Source organism: Polyergus mexicanus, unplaced genomic scaffold, assembly GCF_030449975.1.
Source record: "Polyergus mexicanus isolate NDT 795.1 unplaced genomic scaffold, iyPolMexi1.0 SCAF_1, whole genome shotgun sequence".
NCBI lineage: Eukaryota > Metazoa > Arthropoda > Insecta > Hymenoptera > Formicidae > Polyergus > Polyergus mexicanus.
In genome coordinates, this window is record NW_027223321.1 from 9,176,876 (window position 1) to 9,199,074 (window position 22,199).

The window sequence follows — 22,199 nt, forward strand, 5'->3', positions numbered from 1 at the left end:
CTTCCTAAACTATATTATTTACTTTTATATAAATATTATACCATCTAATTCTTTAAAATTATGATTATTATAATTTATAAACGTTTGAGTTATAAGAAAAATTAATTTTATTATACATTCTGCTCGAATAATTTAATTCGATGTAATTCTGTATTTTTATATGTCTGGAATAAAATTGGCTTTATCTTTATAAAATTATGAATAGGAATTATATTTTTGTGTGTGAACGTGAAAAAGTATTCGTATGAAAACTTTTAAAATACTATATTATATAGAATATATATTTTATAAAATTTATAAAAATACATTCTATTATTATTTCAAAAATGATTTTATTAAGGAGATATATGTTTTACGAGAGAGAACCATGAATTTATATATATATATAAATATGTGTGTGTATGTGAAAAAAAGTATATTGTAACAAATCTTTATGTTAATCAAAAATAAAATAGAAGTAAACTTAAGGAGCAAATTGTACGGCTGGATGTTTTATATTAATTATTATCTATTCATACAAAATCATACAAAAATCTCATTAAAAATAAAATATATTAAAAATATTTTACATGCTCTATAAAAATATATCGTCGAAAATGTTCATGTCAGGTTTGAAATATATCATGTCAAAATTAACAGTAGGAGAATATTAACAATTATTTTATAACTTATAAAAAAAATATATATCTTTTTTCAAGAAATCAATTTTTTTTCTTTAACAATACAAATATTCATTGCAATGAACATTTTTTTCAGTTCTTTTGTCAGAAGATTATTTCGAGCGCAACTCATTTTGAATATTTGTAATCTAAATTGATAATTCAAGAAGATAAGCTAATGAACAATTTAAAATTAATTTAAAACAATTAAAAAACTGTTTAAAATTAATCGTTTCGAAATTTAAAACTGTTTAAAATTAATCGTTTCGACTTCTTAATGGCGTTAGTGTTTTATGCGGTGAAGCAAGGGGGTTCGAATGTACCATTCCTACATTTTCCTTGCCTTTCCAATGAGATCGTCTTTCTTCAGCTTTCAATTTTTCTATAGTCTTTTGTTGTTGTTCGATTATTTTTATCTTGGCACGTACTTCCTAAAACAAATCATTATCTTTAATCAGAAAAGACAAAAACAAAATATATAAAAATACAGGCAACATGTACCACACATACATTTTTATTTATAATTACAATAAATTCAATTCAGTATTTTATGCTCTATTGGACAAATAAAAACGCAATGTAGAGTTGCTCAAGTATAAAAATATTTATTTCTATAAAAAAACTCTATAAAACATATAGCTAAAAAATATTGTTATATTATTTACATAATAATTATATAGAATGTACACATCACAACTCTGCCAAATTTAAACGTCATACGTTATTGCAGTATTCATTGGATATATGAGTGTGCAAATAACATTGCATACAAGAATTTTTCTTTTTAATGATATCATAGCGGCAATTTCATTAAAAATATGTAGTAACTTCAAAGTAGAGAGATATATACATATACATATACATATACATATATATATATATATACATCAAATTAAATAATCATACATCAAAGTAACAGCGGAAAGTGTAATAAAAAATGCGAACGCAACAATGAATCTATCCGAACGCACCTGTTCCAAATGATTATTCTTTTCTTTTAGATGAGTAACATGTTTGATTCTTTGTTTAGGATTTTGATGACCGATTATTTCAGCGTACTTGTCACTAATTTCCTCATAATCCTTCTTGAGATGGTCGTTTGACTTTATAATTCTCTTGACTTCTCTGTACAGAATAAAATATATTGTTATTTATTATTTTAAGAATTTGTGATCAAAAGTTCTTTCGTATTAAATTGTACTCACTCTTCGGCCTCTTCTCGTCGCGCTTTTTCTTCCTGAAGTTGCTGTGCAAATATATTTTCCAAAGATCTCCATTTGATTCGTTCTTGCTCTAATAATAAAGTAATTACCTATAACAAGACATTTTATTTTTTAACAATGTTTTATTCTTTTACAAAGTTTAATTGCAACAAAACAACGGATTCCTTAGCAATTCGCAGATTATTACCTCTGCATCATTTTCTCTTGTTTTTAACTCCAGTTGTTGAGAAAGCTCTTCTATCCGACCGTTCGCCTGTAAATATTTCAAGTATATAATTACTAATAATTAATAATTATTAATTGATAATAAATGTACATTAAATTAGTTGATTCATCATTTTGACAATATATTCGAACTTACCATGTCTGTGATAGTTTTATGTTGTGCTGCTTGATCTTCAAGTAATTGTTTATTTTTTTCTAAATCTTTCTCCTGGCTCTTCAATTGTTCTAACAGTTTACTATTTGCTAACTCCAGTCGTGAAATGCCAAGCTTTTGAGCATCAGTTTGTTCCTCGAAATCGAGTAATAGATTTTGCACGTCGTGTAATTTTTTACTCATTTCATCAAGTTGCTTTTTTAGCTACAATAGAATTTAATAACTCAAATTAAAAACTATTTAGAAATATTTTAACAGTGTCATAAATTGTACAAAGTGAATACAATCTCAAAATGAATACAATAATAATTACCTCATCGTTTTGTAAAGATTTCTGTTCAAAATCATTCTGAAGTCTTGCAATTTCTTTTGCTGCTTTTTGCTTCAGGTCCTCGATTTGTGTCTCAAAAATAGATTTTATTGATTCAAATTGAGATAAATTATTAATCTGATGTTGATCTACCAGCTCTCTATGAGTATCCAATTCTTTCATGACTATATGAATTTGCTCATCCACCAATTGTGAGCTATTACGCATTGCACTAAGCAGATCTCTGTGTTTGCGTATACAAACTTCACTATGTTTCAGATCATCTTGTAGTTTTTCTACTTCAGCATTACTCTGCGCCAAACGATTAGTAAGCGCGATAAGAGATGCTTTATTATCGGCCGTTATTAATTCAAACCTAAAAATATTTGTATAAGATATTTAAAATAATTAATTTTTTATTTTTAATAATTATAATAATCATTGATCAAAATTAAATAAATTAGAGATTAAGTATTACATAAATAAAATTTATCGATATTACACACTTTTTTTTTCTAGCAACCATTTCAGCCCCTTCTGTTCTGATGCGATCCTTTAAAGCTCTCAATTCTTCTTTTTTCTCCGCTAATTCGGTTTCCGCTTTATCCAACTCAATTTGTAAACTTTGACTAAAACTTTCCTAAAAATCATAATTTGTTAATAATTATATTATAAACAGCATGTATTATGCACATATTATGTAGCATGTATTATGCACAATGTCACCAATTGTAACGCATAGTCACCTGAGTTTCTATGGACTGTCTAAGGTCCTCAAGTGTTGCAGAGAGTTTGGCGATTTCAGCATCTTTTTGCGAAAGTTTCTCATCTAATACAACATGCTCCAATTCCATGCGAACCAAACATGCTTTGTATCTTTCATTGGTAAGTCGCATTTCATCTTCCACAGTGTTTTGTGTCTCTTTCATCATGGCATTGATCTAAATACAAAAATCCTACTTTAATATCTGTGAAAATGTTACTCCATTATAACAGAAATTTTCTCAAACATCACAGAAAATTAAAAGACAACATCTACAGGAAGCATCTACAGAGTGCACATATAATTTTATATTAATTTATACAAATTATAATGCCCAAAGAAGAATTAGACTTCACACGTATTCTAGAGAACAATGAGCAATTAGTCAGTGATGTTTGGCATTTTACGCACGTGTGGTCCGCTTACTTTCGCGTCGCATTCAACAATCACTTTTTTAATTTGTTCCTTATTTTCGGCACGACATGCTGCTAACGCATTTCTTTTATCAGACTCTGCATTTTTTATTATTTCTTCAGCATGTTTCATTATTCGTATAGTTTCCTCTTCGATTGTTCTAGTAATAGTTTGTTTTAATTCATCTAATTCTTTATCTCTCATTAGTGTAATCTATATAAAATAATATATATATATGTATAATTATTATATAAAAATAAACAATTATACAAAAATACACATCTGTTACAATTAAAATGGAAACTTTCATATCATCATACATTTTCTAGTTCTATCAAATGTTCTTTTTTGGTATTCTCCAACAATTGCTCTAATTGCAACTTATCCTCTATATGTATATTTTTCAGATCATTCAAATTCTGTTTATACTTTTCTACTGTAATAATATGTTTCTCATTCGAGAGGTCCAATTCAGTTTGAGCCTGTTGCAATCGATGGCAGACCTAAAATAAATAAGAAAATTATATATAAAAATTTAGATGATTAAAATAATAGTTTCTATAACATGTGTATATATGTATATACACATACAGAAGATACATACATCTTTATAAAGTCTTTGAAGATCCTCTAATTCTTCTACAAGAAAACAATTTGTTTCTTCTATTTCATTTGCTTTCGCTTTTGCTTCTGATTCACATGTCTTATAAATTTCACTTTCTGTTAATAATTTTTCCTTTTCTTTCATGAAGTCATTTTTTAAATGTTGAATTTCTTTCTCGTGTTTGTCAGTAAGATCGGAAATTCGTTTAATGGAATCGTTAGCAAGTTTCTCGTATTCCACTTTAAGTTCATCTAATTCACATTGTAGAGCAGATAACTGAGCTTGAATTTCCAAAATAACATTCTGTTTTATTTCCAATTTAGATTCAAGATTAGATTGTTCTTGAGTCAAATTTGTAACACAAACATCGAGTTGACTCTTTTCTTTTTGTAATAATCCAATTTTGGTATCATGATCGTGTTTTATTGCTTTTAACGTGTTTAATAATTCTTCAATACGTATTTCAAGATTTTCAATCTATTGAGAGAGAAAAAAAAAAATATAATTTTTAGTATAAGAACTTATATATCACGCTTTTTGAAAATAAAACAATCTAATTTACCATTGTTTTGTTCTCTTCTTTCTTGGCACACAATTCAGCTTCTAATGCTATTATTCTTCTTGATAGTTCGGTTGCATGATTTCTAAGTTCTGTTTCCATTGTCTTTCGCATTGAGATCTCTCTTTCTTTTTCTTCAGATACTTCTAATAATTGAGAGCGAAGCAGTTGCGCTTCTGCTTGATGCTTATTATCATGATTGTTTATTATTTCTTGTTGCAATTTAGCCTGCAAATTAAAAAACATAACAATATTGACATTGGTAAATAATAAATAACTTTTCTATCAGGAAATATCGTATTAACCATTGCTTCTATATCTTCCGTATGCTGCATTTCCATTTCATTTTGTTTCTTGTGCAGCTTCTCTATCTCGGCTTCTAATTTCCGCACATCTTCCTTCATTTCCTCTATATGCCTCTCATGTTCCTGTATAGTCTTGTCCTTATTCAAACATTCTACTTGAAGATCCGCAAGTTGTTGGTTGGATTCATATTTCATGTTTTGATTTCTGTTCAAAAATGTGTGTCCATTTTTTGTTTTAGCAGACTCCGTGATCAATCGTTTCCGCGGCAATTGAGGCTATATAAAAATATGATTGTAATTAATTTTACAATATATTTCAGTTCAGTAATATATTTTAACATAGTAACATCTCAAAAACAATCTGTCATATTTTTATACATTTTCTCATTCAAATAGACTCTACCTCGTCAAAATACAATAGTTTATCAGAAATCGTGAAGAATCGTATTTAAAAAAATCCATATATATTTACAGATTAATCAATAACAATATTACATATATCTTTCCTTGTAATTGTTCATTCTATATTATATATTTCTATAGGCAAAGTTTTGTTTCTCAATATTGTAATTCAATCGGCAACGAAATTTACGATAAGTCTTACCGCTCGAAAAAGAGAAGTCGATGTAGTTGTATTACTCTTTCCTGATGCAATCGATGCATTGCATTCCGCGCTACTTGTGCTTTTAGCATCTAAAAATCTATCAGATTTCTCGATAACAGATCCTTTTACTTTATTGTCGAATTTCGGATCGTAAGCGCCTGGTGGAGGTGCTTCGCCTGCAAAATCGTAACATACACCTTACTTAATGAATAACATGCAAAATCTATCTAAAATCTAAATAATCATTTTTTCGTTTGCAGATCTTAATCTAATTATATCATCATTGATCTATCGATATCATCTGGAAATATATATATCTTGCTATAAAACAAATGTATTGATGCTATTAACATATTTTAATGATTTTTAAAAAACTGCATATATATTATCTTTGTAATATTTTAATTTCTGATTGTATAAGAGAATTATTAGATCTATCAATATCGAAGATTAAATCATTAATAATAGCGAATGAACTTCTGTTAATTATTTTCGGAACATGTAAATTCAAATTTGGCAGATTCATAAGAACTATTTTTATAAGTAATAATATTGTGTAATATCGTGTAACCGCGCAACGCAAGGACAAAGAGGAAGAAAGACGCGGTTAAATAGACTTCCTTTTGGCGGGCATGGGGAGAAACAAGCGCAAATGGGAAAGACAGCTGTTCTAAATGCAAGGGATACATCTCTATGGGGTCGTAGCATAACCAGGTGTAGAGCCGGCAATGTTCCCACCCCACCACCCCATCGTGTCCATACGCAATGAAACGTCTTCTTTTATTCTACCGTGCGTTCTCTTTGCGGGAATCAATATATGAAATTTAAAGGTCCCTAGATCGAGAGACGCAACGATATATAAAATATAAGAAAAAAATAACGAATATAAAATATATGATATATGGTTTATCTCTTTTTTACTTAAAATTGTTTACACTATGGGATAAGAAGCCTTTACAAGGAAAATAAAAATACAAATGGCGAGAACAATAATTACAATCAAAAAACAGATATAATTGAAGAATATATAAAACAGATCATGTAACCATGTTTTTTTGTGATTGATTTAAATTAACTAAAATAGGACATATGTATCTCTCATAATCAATTTAACATTATTACCTCTTATATGCATTTTGGGAATGAAATTTATGATAAAAAAATTTTTGAGTGAAATTATTTGCAAGATAAATATATGCATCATATGTAACAGGAATTATTTGTATTTACTTTTTTACATTGTAAAAATAATACACAATAATTCTTTAGTTAATATATGTAAATTGTGTATTATATATATATATATATAGTAAAGAAAAAAAGATTAACATACACAAATTAATTTTACGAGTAAACCTGAAAAAATACAAAGTGCACAAATAGATATAAGAAAACGACATACAAGTGCGTTTTATAAATATAAACATTTTGTAACATAAATATTTGTTTCAATACTTCTTCATGCAAGTATAATTTTTTACTCTAATAAAAAAGATAAAAAATACAGAATGCAATACAATCACATAATAATAATATCAGTTCCATTGGGGAATGTTAGTTTAATTTATAATAAAAAAAAAAAAAAAAAATTATCGTAGTGTATTAGTGAATAAATATATTGTACATATAATACAAAGCGTAAAAGTTGATGCAAAAGCGGGACGAACTTTGCGTCCACCCCATATATTCTTATCTATTAAAGTTTCATGTTTCATATCATATATATACATATATGTGGAATTCTCTCTTTCTCTCTCTCTCTCTCTCTGTCTCTATCTCTCGGCATCAAGATTTTCCCGCCGCATATATATTCGAAATTATACATTAATACACACACACACACACACACACAATTACGCAAAATATTATAAATAGACGAATAGAATTTTTTTAGCTCATTTTAAAGAAATTTGATGCAATAAAAAAAAGTTATCTCATCAATCAATTCTATATTGACATAGATATTAATTAAGCATTTCATCCAAAAAAAAAAAACCTCATAGTAAAAACTGTATTGTTAATTATTTTAAAAAATTTACAAGAATTAGAAGAACAACACGAATATATAACTACACCATCGCATATATCGATAAAAACCATCAAGACGCCATGCGTTATATATATTTTTACAGTGTTCGAAAAACACACGTACAATCGAATTCTAGAATTCCATCATTCTCTTCTGAGCATATAAAAATAAATAAGAAACCGTCAAGCAGGATTAATCGACTAATAAAAACCGTACACATTGTCGACGCAACATGTCCTTGTTACCCGTTACAACAGACAACTTACTTCCAAGTTCGTTGAATCGTTGTATCCTCGCCTTGGAGAAAGACATCCTTATCGCGTGCGTGTATATTCTTTAATCGACAAATCCAAATTCGCTCTGCGAGTTTGTTACCAAGGGGAACGCGCACGATAAGAAGCAATGGCCGTTGGCACCGATCAACGTTTTTTTTTTTTTCCTTCTTCTTACCGTTGATGGTCTTCTACGTCACGTACCCCGCTTGTGCGAGGAAGGAGAAACGACCCGCGCTTTATCGCATCGAACCGAACACTGCTCGCTTCCAGGACTCTTGACGCGACTCGTCCCCGCATCGGTTATATTCGATTTGAAATGACGGTTACGGACCGCGAGAATGCTGGCGATTCGTCGTATAGGTTGCGTACCCGTTGCGCAAGTGACCAATCAGCGGTGGATCTGTTTGGTTGCGTCATCGTCTCTTTGCACTTTGCATAGATGCGTAGTGCAAATTGCACTGCACCTTGGGGGGAGAATATGCATATTTTATATGAATTATTCGATTATTAAATAATTATCTAATTATTTTTATTATATATTATTATTATTAGAATTAAGCATATTTTCTTGTAGTATTTTTTTTTCCTTCTCTCTCTCTCTCTCTCTCTCTCCTATTTCCTTCCTGCAAATACTGGATATAAACTCTAAGTTGCGAAAAATATTTCAAATATGTAAAGTTGAAGCGAAACAAAGATATTTATTAACTTTCTACGCTTTTTAACAATTACGAGCGAAAATGCAAGTCTAAATACTGTAAAAGGAAAAGAGAGCGTATAACACGTGAAATATGTCAAATGCCACGTTGTATTGGATGGACCAATAAGGCTTCGCACAATATCGTAGTCTGATTATCAATATACCAATGGCTGCTAACACTAGCTAATGCATATTGTGATCGCCGGTCTCGTATCTCGTTGTAAATTTCGTGGTATATTAATCTTTCGTTCGCGATGAAGTATAAAATTTATATTACATTCCTGGTTCTATTTGTTTTGAGCTTAGGCTATGTCGCCTGTCAGTACAGAACGAAAAACGTGAGGATTTCTTGATATCCCATTCACCATTATTTGCAAGTCAAGTCTTCCCATGTGTTTCTAAAATGTTATTCTTTTTTTTTCCTCACAGAATCAAGGTTCCACCTTGACGGAGCGCGTGCAACAACTGATGGAAATGGCTATGAAGAGATCAGTATTGAAATTCAATGGGCCAAAATTTAAACAATATATCAAAGCTACTCCGAGAAATTATTCTATTGTAGTTATGTTTACTGCCATGGCACCTCAGAGGCAATGTCAGATTTGCAGGTAAACTGACATGTATCTATACTCGTGAATAGACTATTACAGAGAATATAAATGTATTAAATCATTGTTTTTGTCATAACTTTAGGCATGCCAATGACGAATTTACGATAGTAGCCAATTCATTTCGATATTCTCAAGTGTACTCCAACAAGTTATTCTTTGTTTCTATTGACTTTGATGAAGGATCGGATGTGTTTCAATTGGTAAGCAAAAAATATTTACAAAACTGCTAGAGAATATGATTAACGCAGAACTTATTATAGATGAAGTTGAACACTGCGCCGGTGTATATGCATTTTCCACCCAAAGGGAAACCAAAGCCTGCTGACACTATGGATATCCAGAGAGTAGGATTTGCCGCAGAAGCGATAGCAAAATGGATTGGTGAACGTACAGATATTCAGGTAATACTATTTAGTTTTTTCAACATGTCGTATTTATTGCATTGAAATCATGCTGACATTTATATTTATTTTATTTAATTTTGTAATAGTAACATTTTATATATATTTTTAATTACAGATCAGGGTATTTAGACCACCAAATTACTCTGGCACAGTAGCAGTAGTAATGTTACTAGTTCTCATAGGAGGTTTCCTATATCTGAGACGTAACAACTTAGATTTTATTTATAATAAAACCATTTGGGGACTTGGTGCTTTGGTAGGTATATTTTTTACAATTATACATATATATATAAATTTTGTTGTTATTTTTTAAACAGATAATCTTGATTTACTTGCGTTTTTAGTTTTTCAGTTTAACTATGACATCTGGACAAATGTGGAATCATATCAGAGGCCCACCTTTTATCCATAAGGTACCAAATGGAAATGTAGCTTATATTCATGGATCTTCTCAAGGACAGTTTGTATTAGAAACCTATATTGTTATGGTTATAAGTATCCTTTTTCTCTATAAATTTTTTAAGAAATTACTTCATTTAAAAAAGATTTATATAAAGATACAGAAACTTCAATTTGCACTTATATTATAATATAGACCTTAATTGTATATGAAAAGATGGAGCAGTAGTATTAGGAATGATTCTAATGACTGAGGCTGCAGCTCGTAAAGGTGATGTTAAAAAGCGCAGGATATTTGCTGTGATAGGTTTGGGATTAGTCGCAATTTTCTTTAGTCTTCTTCTATCAATATTTAGGAACAAAGCACAAGGCTATCCATATAGGTATGCATGTAAAACATTTTATCTAGATATAAATTAATATAAACATTTTATGTTGGAGCATGGTGATATTGTTGGAAATATAGAAAAAAGATATATCACACAATATCATCGTGCTTCATATTTGAATCTTTGTAAGAATTATTATTACATTCGTATCCCAGGGAAGAATAATTTGTCTGTTTCAGCTTATTGTTCAAATAACTAGATAGATATACAAAAAACATTTTCATACATTTTTCACTATAATGCGGAACATTTGGTAATTTGGTATGGAATAAGAAATCAAGAAGATTTTACACGAATAAAAGGTAAAAAATTATATATTGTTATAATTGTTGTATCAATATCTTTATTGTATTGTATGTAATATAAAAAAAAATCCATATTTAATACTACTGTTCTTGAAATAAGCGCTATTATATGAAAATATGTATTTAAACTAATACAATAGTGAAAATTTATTGAACCTCTTAATTCAGTGTGCATTTTATTCATTAATATATAATAACTATAAATATATTTACATATACATATATAGTAGATCATTTATATATATATATCAATTATTGATACGTATATGTGTATGTGCTGTTCTCAGAAAATGATATATAAATGTCTGGTTTTTCTACGATATTTCTCTCTTTCACCATATATAAGGAATTAAAATCTTTCTTTCTTTTGGATAATTTTTGAAAGTTGCATGATACCATTCATGGGACAGAATTGCACATTCCAACTGAAAAGAGATTATTTGTATTCTTAGCTTTTATCAAGATAAGAAAAAAATACATAGAGATATTCTTTGTACCTGGTTTGTTATAACCCAAATAGTGATGTAATGGAATGTAGAAGCTTGCCAAAGAATCACAGATAATATTATGTATATAATTATTTCTGTAAATTGCAATGGATTTGATATATACTTGAATAATCCACCAAATGGTATCTTGTGCTCTTTAGTTATGACATCGCCATGTTGATTTTTACGTAATCCCGCAAGAATAAAATTACTTTTAAGTTGCATGTATGATGACCATAACCATATAAACATACAGATTAATTCTATAGTTGTCAATTTGTACAAGATTACACTTTCATGTGAATCTGGAATTAAAACAATTTATATGAACTGACAAAAAACAATATATTAGCGAAAATTTTCGAAAATATACCTCTAATAAATCCTTCAGATTCGCCTATTATACATAGAAATATTCCTGCATAATGTATAAAGCCAATGAAATAAATGCTTATATTCATTTTTTGATCGCTAAATACATTAATATAACATGTTTCGTAAGCTCTTTTCCAACATTGTATATTTAATATAACAATGGCTAGAATTACATTTTTTGCTGGTACTAAAAGAATAATCAACTATAGTTATACACATATACATTTATACAATTATAGTTATACATATATACATTTCTAGATGATTGATGATATAATTTTCAGATAAAAGAAGTGCACACTTAAAGATTTTCTTGATGCTCCCAATAACATATCCAATAATGCAAATATAATTTCAGATATATTCCCATTCAACAGAAATTTGTACAAAATTAAACAAAGTATAATAGTTGATGCTGGTCCAGAAAAAATATAAAAATGTCTAAACCATCTAAAAAAGAATATTTAAAAATGTTTACTTATTAAATCATGTATGTGTATGTGTGTATGTGTATATATATTTCTTTATTTTATATACATATATATAAAACTTATTTTTCCAAAAAATATTTTTAACAATATAATTTATTATTAAATATACAATAACTTGTATAGTAATTATTTTTGTAATATTTTAATTTTTAACTTACCTTTTGGGCACATTAAAATTGGTTAATATATTATGTGTCTTTGAGGTAACATACTTGCTATATAAAATATCTGTTACTGTTAGAGGTAAATAAACATGTATAAACTTGGATAGTAATCCACATAACACCATAAACAATGCAGATGAAGTGAAAACATGACGTATAATATTTATATCCATTTCTTTGTTAGTAACGTTTGTTAGTAAACTGATCAGGTAACTGTGAATATGGTGAATTTAGGTGAGTTGCAGTTTCTCCTTTAGAAAGTCTGAATTAATTCAATGTTCCACTTCTTGTGCAATACAGGTTGCTGTAACAATAGGATATAATTTTGCTTCAACAAACATCTATAAACATTTATATTGTATGCAAATATCTAATTAAGTAGTGATATCACTACTTAAATAATTAACTCTACTCGGTATGTTTATTTATTCGTACGATCGGATTTGATATTACTATTGAAATTCATTTCATATTTCTATTTTGTAAAAAAATTCGCACATTTCTATTTTACACGAGAAGTTTAGAAAAAGAAAGTAAAAAAATAAAAATTGACATAAAATTCCTTATTTTCGATTACATGTTATTTATAACATTAGAAATTTTATATTCTTTCTTCTTTCCATCATTTCTTATCATAAATTATTCTTCTCCATAATATTATTTGTGTTTGATAGCTAAGTATAAAAATTTAACTGTCTATTTTCGATATTATCACTTGATGTTACTTGTGTTTGATAGCTGATAATATTCTATTATCACACACAAGCAACATCATGAAGAATAATTTATGATAAAAAATGCTGGAAGAAAAGAATGTAAAAAGTTTCTAATCCTTGTAACATTTTAATTTTCAACTTATCTTTTAGACTCATTAAAATCTACTAACATCGCGTTATCCTGATGTCTTTGCGATAACATAATACTTTTTTGCTATAGAGAATATTTGTTATCGTTAGAGGTTTTCTATTTATACGAACTCGTATATACATAAATATATATATATATATATTTGATAAATAAATTGTATAAATTAATAAAATATATTAACAATTTTTTAATGATTGTATGGAGCAATAAATAATTGTAAATCTAGAGAAATCAATTGCTGTAAAGTTTATACTGAAAATGTAGGACACATACAAAGAGATGAAGTTAGATATGCATTTACTAATATACAGGATAATAAATAGTAATTTCGGCATATGTTAGCAACTTGTACTATATCGAGCGCGAATAGTATATACGACTGAATTAATTTATTTCGATATTTTGTATAAGAAAAAGATTACATGCTTCTATAATATCATAATTCAATATAGCTGCAGGATAAATAGGGAAACTATAATATATATGCATTTAACAAGGTCAAATATGATGAAGATACATTTAAAGAAAAAAATATTTTATTATCATAGCAGTATATATATATTATATATTTGTAAGTAAAATGTGATTATTCTTCGTTTTAGTTTACAATGATTACTTAGCATTAGCTTTAACATATTAAACTATCGATATGAAACTAGCAAGACAGCAAAAAATATTTCTAGATACGTATTCATATTAGGAGTATGTTAAATTGTGCGCGCAAACTTCTATTCTAAAAATTAAACTATTATTTTGCAGAAAATTGGATATGTCGCATATGCGTACAAATTCGGTATAACCGAAGCTACGTTTGTTCAATTCGCACGTGGGTTTTCGAAACGCTTCGAGATCTGGTCTCGATGATGTTATTTCACATATATTTTTCTCCGAATCTTGCGGATGTACTAATACAAAGTGCATTGTGCCATTAAACGGCCAGTCTAAACCATCATCGTTCTCCGATTTCATAATGTGCAAAAGCAAAGATAGATAATTCGAGTCTTTAGAGGATATATTAATCCTGGCGCAGATCTTATATCCATTCGAACTCGTGTAAAAACCCGGACTATAGAACATTTTTAATGGATCGTTGATCATAGCCGTGAGTTTCTCTTGGAAGGATTGTAATCTCCATATGTAAACTCCATTGCAATTTCGTAGATACATAATTGCAAGCTGATTTTTCTGATTAGACACTGTTATAGAGAGCTCGCGATTTTCTTGTTCCAAAACTACTACCCTTTCATACAGATTTCTAGAAGTAAAGTTATAATTTTTACATGTATTTTAATATAATATGGAAACACAGTATCTATATAATTTATATTTAAAATACTTGAGTAACAGTTGCCAATCGGGAGAAGGTTCTTCTTCGTTTGCAATTTGTGTCCCATTCTTTGGAGGTGGGTCCCATAATTTTGATTCCGCAGACATTGCATTATTGGTATTTTGTACTGCCGAACAATTATCAGAAAAGAAAATTGGAAGAGTTTATATCTTTGACTTTATATGTAAAATGTACCTTGAGATTCTGAAAGATTTCTTCTATAAGTGCACTGACTGATATGCATTTCCATATCCACAGGAGATAATTCTACTTGGCAACCAAATTGCTGATAAGGACAAGTTGTACGTTTCTGAGAAATCTCTCTACTAGTGTAAAGATCTCTAAAGAGATCATTCCCACATCTCAAGGGCCGACTATCGACCGGACAACAAGCACCTTCTTTCCTGATAATTTATGATTAACAATTAACTTGTATGCAATGATAAATTGATCTTGACACATAAATGAGTTTGAAATAAAATACAACTTACTCAAGCCAAGTATAAATGCACTGTGAACAGAATTTATGTCCGCAAGATGTTAAAACTGGATCGCGTAGCCATGTTAGACAAATGGGACACTCGAATCTAGGCTCTACGTAGCCTTTGATGCTCTCATGACACTGTGTGTAACGAAATTGCAAATGGATTTACAAATGAATGACCATATTAATATAAAATTTTACAGCAAGTGCAGATATGATATTGTGAAAATCAGCAAGGGAAATTAGTTTTGTCTGATAATCAAAAATTAATTTTTTATTTAACAAACAATCATAGAAAAGCCGTTGAACTATTATAAGAAAAAAAAAAAAAATCTTAGTTCTTATAAATAACGGAAAAAATACGTACGGTTATACTTTCCTCGGCGATTTTAGCAGGTATAGACGCGGTATTTGGTGTCTCCATCACCTGCAATAAGATTTATTAAATTTTACGTAACTAAATCAACATGATTACACTATAGTAAACTATTTTTCATTTTGTTAAATATAAGCAATATTTTATTATAGGATGAAACTTACTACAAATTTTACAATTTTATAAAAGTATCACAGAATTATGAAAGCATATTCTTTTGACATTATACCTTTCGATTCAACATATTATAGTAAATCAGTGGAGCATACAATTGAAATCTTCTTATAGTATATTTCTGCATTACCAGAAGAGCTTTGCTACTCTTGTGATAATAAGTATCACCAAATTATGAAAGAGCATATATACATTGGTATATTTTTACGTTACCAGAAGAGCCTTGCTATTCTTGTGATAATAAAACAGTATAAGTAATAATCAATGTTGATCAACTACTCCTCTCATTTCATGTCGTATACATACGTACATAATAATGAATATAATAAATGTAAAAAAATAACACATGATTATTTATTTATTCGTTTATTTTTAACATATAATTAATGTACAAAAAATTTAATGTAAACAAATTAAAGACGTGTATATTTTATATAATGTAAATTTTTTGTAAATATTAATAACTTATGCTGAGAAACATTAAATTAAAAATACATGTTTTAAATTACCAGATGTAAGGAATCAAAATTTTTCTCTCTTTCGGATAATTCTTGAAAGTGTTTCGATACCATTGATCATATAAAATTGCACATTCAATCTGCGAAAAGATAAAAATAATTTACATCTTTGAATTTATATTATTGAAAAGAAGAAAAATATAAAACTCGCTGTTTCATACCTGATTTATTATAACAAAAAGAGTGACATAATGAAATGTAGAAGCTTGACAGAGGATTCCAGATAACATTAAATACATTAATATTTCCGTTAATTGCAACGGATTTGATATATAATTAAATAGTCCGCCGATCGGTATTTTGTGCTCTTTAGTCACAACATCACCATATTGATTCTTACGCAATCTTGCAAGAATAAAATTACTTTCAAGTTGCATATATGTCAAGCATAAAAATATAAATGCATACACCAATTGTGCAATTGTCAATTTATGCAAGGACAAATCCGTATGCGAGTCTGGCAAGAAAGAGATTACAGATTATAAATCGCACAAAAAAATAGCATGTTTAATATATCTGGAAATTTTCACATAAGAATATACCTCTAACAAACCCTTCACACTCTCCAATTAGACATACTAATGTCGTCATATAATGCAAGAATGTAAGTATATAATGGAATATATTTATTTTCTGATCGCTAAATACACAGATATAATACATTTCACATATTCGTTTCCAGATATGTATGGAAAACACAAAGATAGCCAGAATTACACTTTCCATTGATACTAAAATTACATACACACATTTACATATACATATATATAAATTTGTTATAAATTCATTAATAATTCCCAGATAATGCAAATGCATACCTAAAGCCTTTCTTGATGATCCAAATAATGTATCCAATAATGAAAGCACAATTTCGGGAACGTTTTCATCATAGAAATATTTGTTTAATGCAAAGTAAAATAAAAATAACAGTATTAGTCCAGAGATTATATAATAATGTCCAAACCATCTAGAAATTCAAAATAATTAAACTTATAGATATTGCCAAAGCATTAAATAGAGAAAGCGCTTTTAATAATTACGATAAATTAAATAATATGTCTTGAAAAAAGAAATATATTTCTATGTTTTAACTTATTACATAAATAATAATTAAAAATGCAGGTTGTCGATATGTAATAATTCATCGAATATTTCTAAAAATTAAACTCTTGGAACTTAATTAGCACGCTTTCTTCGATTAGAAACGATATAATATGAAAAATAATTTCAAATCGAGAAAGAGAAAGAAAGAAGGAGCAGAAAGAAAGAGGAAAAGGAAGATTCGAGATTTAAAGAAAATGTTAAACACACAATTACATTTTAAGAATTAGTTTTCTATAAAGAATATTAATATATGCATCGTTAATTTGCACTCTAGTTCTTATTGGTTTCTAATTATTATTTCATTTTCATCGAGTTATATTATTAATTAATTTTTTTAACTTACTTTTTGGGTATTTCGAGTTTTGCTAATAAAGCATGATGAGTGTTCGAGCTACACTTCCCAAAGCGAAAACCACGAGATATAAAAATAGGTAAATAAGGTTCCATATAATTAATTAATAAGCTTATCGATCCGATAGAAACTGATTCAAAAATTAGAACATAGTATACTATGTTCACGTCCATTATTTGATTTGTTATGCTGAACATATTAATATATATATGTACATATATGTACGATGATCCTGTAAAAAATATTAAGAACCAATATGAAAAATTTTCGGTATATGTGTAATATGATATGTGTAATAAGTATCATTCTCAAATGATAATTTTTAATATCTCACTTTTTACAAAATCCATCTTTAAATTAACATGTTATTTTTTCTGACATACTATGTCTGACATGTGTACAGATATGTAAATCATTTTTAACAATTTCAATTTTAACATCTAAATTTAAGCACCAAATAATTTTTTTGATATTCGTAATTCATCTAATGTATGTAATTAAAAAAAAAAAAAAAAAAAAAAAAAAAAAAAAATACGTTTACATATATTATACAAATCAAATATACAAAATGCGAGTGCTACTTTCCGAAAGTTGAAGCATACGAATGATTGATGGAGAATATTTTTTTCCTATATTTATCGCAATAATTCATTCCTATTCTTAAAAGTAAGCGAATGGAAACTGCAAGACAGCGATAACAACAATATTGTATTATGCCAGCGGTTGAACAAGCATATCATGATCATAACAAGCACATACACACACACACACCTCGATTTTATTATGAAACCAACGAGACTATAGTAGTTAACTTTCTATTAACTTCGTTGTAAGAACGCGGATTCGCTTAATTTAGCAAATATTATAAACCAATATCTAGATTTTAAGTCAGATATCACAACGACAGTCAACTATTAATATCTTGTCAAATGATTAATTTACATCGTTTAAAGGAGAGATAACCGATGTCAATTAACAATATTGTATATAAACGCGTTCTCTTCTTTCATATTCTTCTTGTGATTACCTGTTTTATGATTAAAATCCTGTCCCCCATATAAAAGTCTCTAAATTATTTTTCTAAACAATATACTTTCGGGGAAAAAATACACAAAATATTTTTTATATATTCGTCTGATATCTTAGATGGTATCCTTAAGTATTCCTTCAGCGATATTAATTTTAGCACACAAAATCTTTTACAACAAAGAATAATTTATTTATAGAGAATTTTAATATATTTTTTTTAAACTACAAGTTTTTTATTTTGAATTAATCAGAGAGAAATCGAAGCTCGATACGCAGAAACAGAAGCAATCGCGTTTACTTTCGCTGTTTAATGACTTGTTAATTAACCGCAAAAATTGAGCTATCAAAGTAGGTAAAATCGAATGTCTCGCTGCTACAAACTTGAGGCATTTAATCATGCGTATGTAGTTCAATATCTTCTCGTTTCTCCTCGATTCTAATGATGGGGATCGTCGTGGAAAGGAGGATAGCGTGCATATATAATATCGGGTAACATCTTTGCCATACCGTGTGCATGACATCGCCGAAGCGGATATCGTCAATGGAAGCACGGCTGACACGCGAAGATGCAAGGGGACATCAGGATTTCGTCGCTAAAAGAGACGCGCGTTTGGATGAGAAATATTACGTTAGATAAGCGTCCTCGTGTTTCTTACCAATAAAATATTCTAAAGTCGCTTTCCGCGACGCCCGTTGACCGTGATATGGATTTTACGAGTAAGCAATCATAATTGAATGAGCATAGCACGTGTGAAAGCTATGAGTTAAACGGATGTGGTCAAGTGGTCAAGGTTCGGATGGATTTGAGTCAGTGGGTTCCTCAATTATATGCACACAGATGTATCATTTCATCGTCAGGAATGAACACATTGAAAGGTAATAGTGTCGATTAGCGATTTTTATTTTTATTGTGCTAGGGCAAGAATCGAATCTCTCAATACCGGTATGATCTTCCATTGCCGCAGATATACTAAATTTAAATAATTTCTATTGATATTAATCATGATAATATAAATTATATATTATTATATATTTAAATAATATAAATATTCACACATAAAATATATAATATTTACAGAAAATTAAATTTGGCAAGATTATACTGGTTCTAATCCTTGTAAGAGAAATCAGTAGGATATCCTGCAAAAAGTAAATAATATAATAGAAATGTGACTAATACAGATTTTTAATAAATTAGAAAAATCTTTTATTTCCGATTTAATTTTAAATAAATTATATATATAAAAATATTTAAAGACATTTATATTGAGATTTTTAAAAATTCCGAAGAATATTTATAAAAAAAGAGACTATTCGTTTGCCGCTACAGTATACATGCATAATATATTAATGAAATCGTTGCGAGGCCGCATCCCTGATTAAAGATTATATTAATATGATAAGTAAATATGATATATTTTTCGTAAATCGCGAAATATTGCGATTTATTAAAAGCAAGTATAAAACACTTTTAGTATTGTCTTCCGTTGAATTATATTGAAGCTTTGTATTATACCTGCATGTCATTTTTCACAATGGACTGCTGATCTTCAATTAGTATCGCATTGCGTTTATCAAGTTTGTTTTTTAAAGATTAATTGGTAAAAGTACAAATCTCACGTACAAGCTCACGTCAAGATATCTATTTTTTTACAAAACACGGAAAAAATATAGTTTTTATTAGAAACTTATATATATATAGGGTATTCCAAAAAAGGTAAAAAAACCATTCAATATTTATATGGTAGACACACCATATTGAGTAAAAAAACCTTAGTAAACAGATTTTTTTACTTAGTATGGTGTGTCCTATCTACTATATAAATATTGAATGTTTTTTTTTTAACACCCTGTATATATAAAATGCGAGATGGTTATAAAAATTATAAATATAAGATATTTTCTATGTGAAAAATTTTTGAAGAAGAGAAGCTAGGGGGAAAGATGCGGAAGAGGAATTCATTACGCGTATCAGACGAACTATTGATCGAGTTTCATCGATGAATAATTAATACATTGCATATTTACTTTCGATATTCGTAAACTGTGTATGCGGCAAGATCTAAACAGAAAATATGCGTTATTATGCGTTAATAAGCGTATCTAATCGACAACAATTTCTTCTTATTTTACTATTTGTTAGAAAGTAACTGATTGCTGACCTCTTACGCAGACAAAACATCAGTTTGTTAGTAAACATCAGATAATTATTGAATATGGTGAATTTATATGAATTGTAGTTTCTCCTTAGAAAGTCTTTGTGATAGAATTAATCCAACGTTTCACCTCTTCGTGTAATACAGATTATTGCAACAATGGCATATATGCTCAACAAAAATTTATATATACACTATTATATTTTTGTTTATGCAAATATCTAATGTAATGCAAATATTTAATAAAGTAGCAATACTTAAACAATTCATCTGTACTCTGTATGATACAATCGGGTTTGATACCGCTATTGAAATAGTTCATTAATTCGCACATTTCTATTTTGTACGAGTGGCGTAGAAAACAAAAATAAAAAAATAAAAATTTATATAAGATTTCTGATTTTTTATTACATGCTACATATATAAAACATTGCTACATTATAAAACTAGAAATTTTATATTCTCTTCCTTCCAACATTTTTTATCATAAATCGCTCTTCTACATGATGTGTTAATTGTATTTGATAGATAAATAAAAAATAAAATAAATATATTTTATAAATAAATTTTTGTGATAAATAAATTTGATAATCTACATATTTTTTTTAAACGAATTTATGTTTTGGATTGCAAATTATTTATTAAGAATTAAATGTATGGGTTTTGTTGGCATTGTCAATGAAATCGAATTACCCAATACACTGGGAATGGTAGCTAGCCAATTGCTTATCGTATCTATCGCTTGGATAAGAACGGTCAAATGATAAGATACCGTATAGGAAGGATTTTAAAATATCAGAAGCGTTTAAAAAAGTTGTTATAGCGATAACAAGATAAATGATGGCTTAATTCAAAAGACGAAACAATTTCAGAGAATTCAAAATTTTTCAATTTGTTATATTAATTATATATTACTAAGAAATTTTAAATCAGAAATAATCAGAATTTTGCAAAAACGTGTTAAGTTGTTTATATAAATAAATTATTAAATAAATTATAATTTATATTAATAATTGGACTTGTTTAATAACAAATACTTTAAGATTTCAAATTGGAAGATTTCAAAGAGAATTGTTGTCTTTTTAAATATTTATCTATAAATGAATTTATTTATATTTATTCATGCAAATACAACATACCATATATTGGATACAAATATCCAGTTGTATATATTTGAGATGCGTTAATGATCATAAAAAAATTAATTAATTATAATATCACGCTTGTGACAAATAAATCTTATGAAAAATTATACCGAACAATGATCGCCGAGTATGAAAGGCAAAAGCTTACAGTAACTAAAAATCATATTGCCCGCACGTGAAATTCTTAATGTTCATCTTTTTCACTTTAGCGAAATCAGTT

General features: G+C 28.3%; 4 protein-coding genes across 9 annotated transcripts in view; 1 reads left to right on the plus strand and 3 right to left on the minus strand.

Annotated features, from left to right (window-relative positions):
* Positions 1–740: 740 nt before the first annotated feature.
* LOC138933904 (putative leucine-rich repeat-containing protein DDB_G0290503) lies at positions 741–8,449 on the minus strand. Of its 2 annotated transcripts, none has more exons than XM_070297106.1 (15): positions 8,116–8,449; positions 5,821–5,996; positions 5,217–5,492; positions 4,915–5,139; positions 4,353–4,829; positions 4,069–4,251; positions 3,761–3,961; positions 3,318–3,512; positions 3,078–3,211; positions 2,575–2,947; positions 2,244–2,465; positions 2,070–2,135; positions 1,865–1,971; positions 1,631–1,784; positions 741–1,090 (listed from the first exon to the last, which is right to left on the minus strand). In XM_070297106.1, the coding sequence occupies exons 1-15, from the start codon at positions 8,159–8,161 to the stop codon at positions 917–919; spliced, it is 3,009 nt and encodes a 1,002-aa protein (XP_070153207.1). In that variant the 5' UTR covers positions 8,162–8,449; the 3' UTR covers positions 741–916. The 2 variants fall into 2 exon arrangements, with proteins under 2 accessions (XP_070153207.1, XP_070153196.1); XM_070297095.1 differs by having other exon boundaries at positions 3,746–3,961.
* A 427-nt stretch (positions 8,450–8,876) lies between these two features.
* On the plus strand, positions 8,877–10,926 carry Ostgamma (oligosaccharide transferase gamma subunit). 2 transcript variants are annotated; one of them, XM_070297269.1, is made up of 8 exons: positions 8,877–9,159; positions 9,251–9,429; positions 9,515–9,632; positions 9,693–9,833; positions 9,952–10,092; positions 10,181–10,331; positions 10,453–10,618; positions 10,780–10,926. In XM_070297269.1, exons 1-8 carry the CDS (start codon positions 9,076–9,078, stop codon positions 10,787–10,789), a joined length of 990 nt encoding a protein of 329 aa, XP_070153370.1. In that variant the 5' UTR covers positions 8,877–9,075; the 3' UTR covers positions 10,790–10,926. The 2 variants fall into 2 exon arrangements, with proteins under 2 accessions (XP_070153370.1, XP_070153361.1); XM_070297260.1 differs by having other exon boundaries at positions 8,878–9,159; positions 10,804–10,926.
* A 98-nt stretch (positions 10,927–11,024) lies between these two features.
* LOC138933945 (polyprenal reductase-like) lies at positions 11,025–15,792 on the minus strand. Of its 3 annotated transcripts, none has more exons than XM_070297235.1 (7): positions 15,666–15,772; positions 15,493–15,552; positions 12,442–12,751; positions 12,094–12,242; positions 11,791–11,979; positions 11,427–11,722; positions 11,025–11,354 (listed from the first exon to the last, which is right to left on the minus strand). In XM_070297235.1, exons 3-7 carry the CDS (start codon positions 12,618–12,620, stop codon positions 11,262–11,264), a joined length of 906 nt encoding a protein of 301 aa, XP_070153336.1. In that variant the 5' UTR covers positions 12,621–12,751; positions 15,493–15,552; positions 15,666–15,772; the 3' UTR covers positions 11,025–11,261. The 3 variants fall into 3 exon arrangements, with proteins under 3 accessions (XP_070153336.1, XP_070153347.1, XP_070153326.1); XM_070297246.1 differs by having other exon boundaries at positions 15,731–15,743; XM_070297225.1 differs by lacking the exons at positions 11,025–11,354; positions 11,427–11,722; positions 11,791–11,979; positions 12,094–12,242; positions 12,442–12,751 and adding exons at positions 13,833–14,569; positions 14,651–14,768; positions 14,837–15,045; positions 15,133–15,263 and having other exon boundaries at positions 15,731–15,792.
* A 307-nt stretch (positions 15,793–16,099) lies between these two features.
* The window catches only part of LOC138933919 (uncharacterized), a 36,413-nt gene continuing 30,313 nt past the window's right edge, over positions 16,100–22,199 (minus strand). For both annotated transcript variants that reach the window (XM_070297153.1, XM_070297142.1), the window contains 5 exons: positions 17,641–17,693; positions 17,012–17,160; positions 16,736–16,924; positions 16,355–16,650; positions 16,100–16,273 (listed from right to left, as the gene is read on the minus strand). In XM_070297153.1, the coding sequence (XP_070153254.1) occupies positions 16,181–16,273; positions 16,355–16,650; positions 16,736–16,924; positions 17,012–17,160; positions 17,641–17,693 (780 nt within the window). In that variant the 3' untranslated portion in view covers positions 16,100–16,180. The remainder of the gene's footprint in view (positions 16,274–16,354; positions 16,651–16,735; positions 16,925–17,011; positions 17,161–17,640; positions 17,694–22,199) is intronic.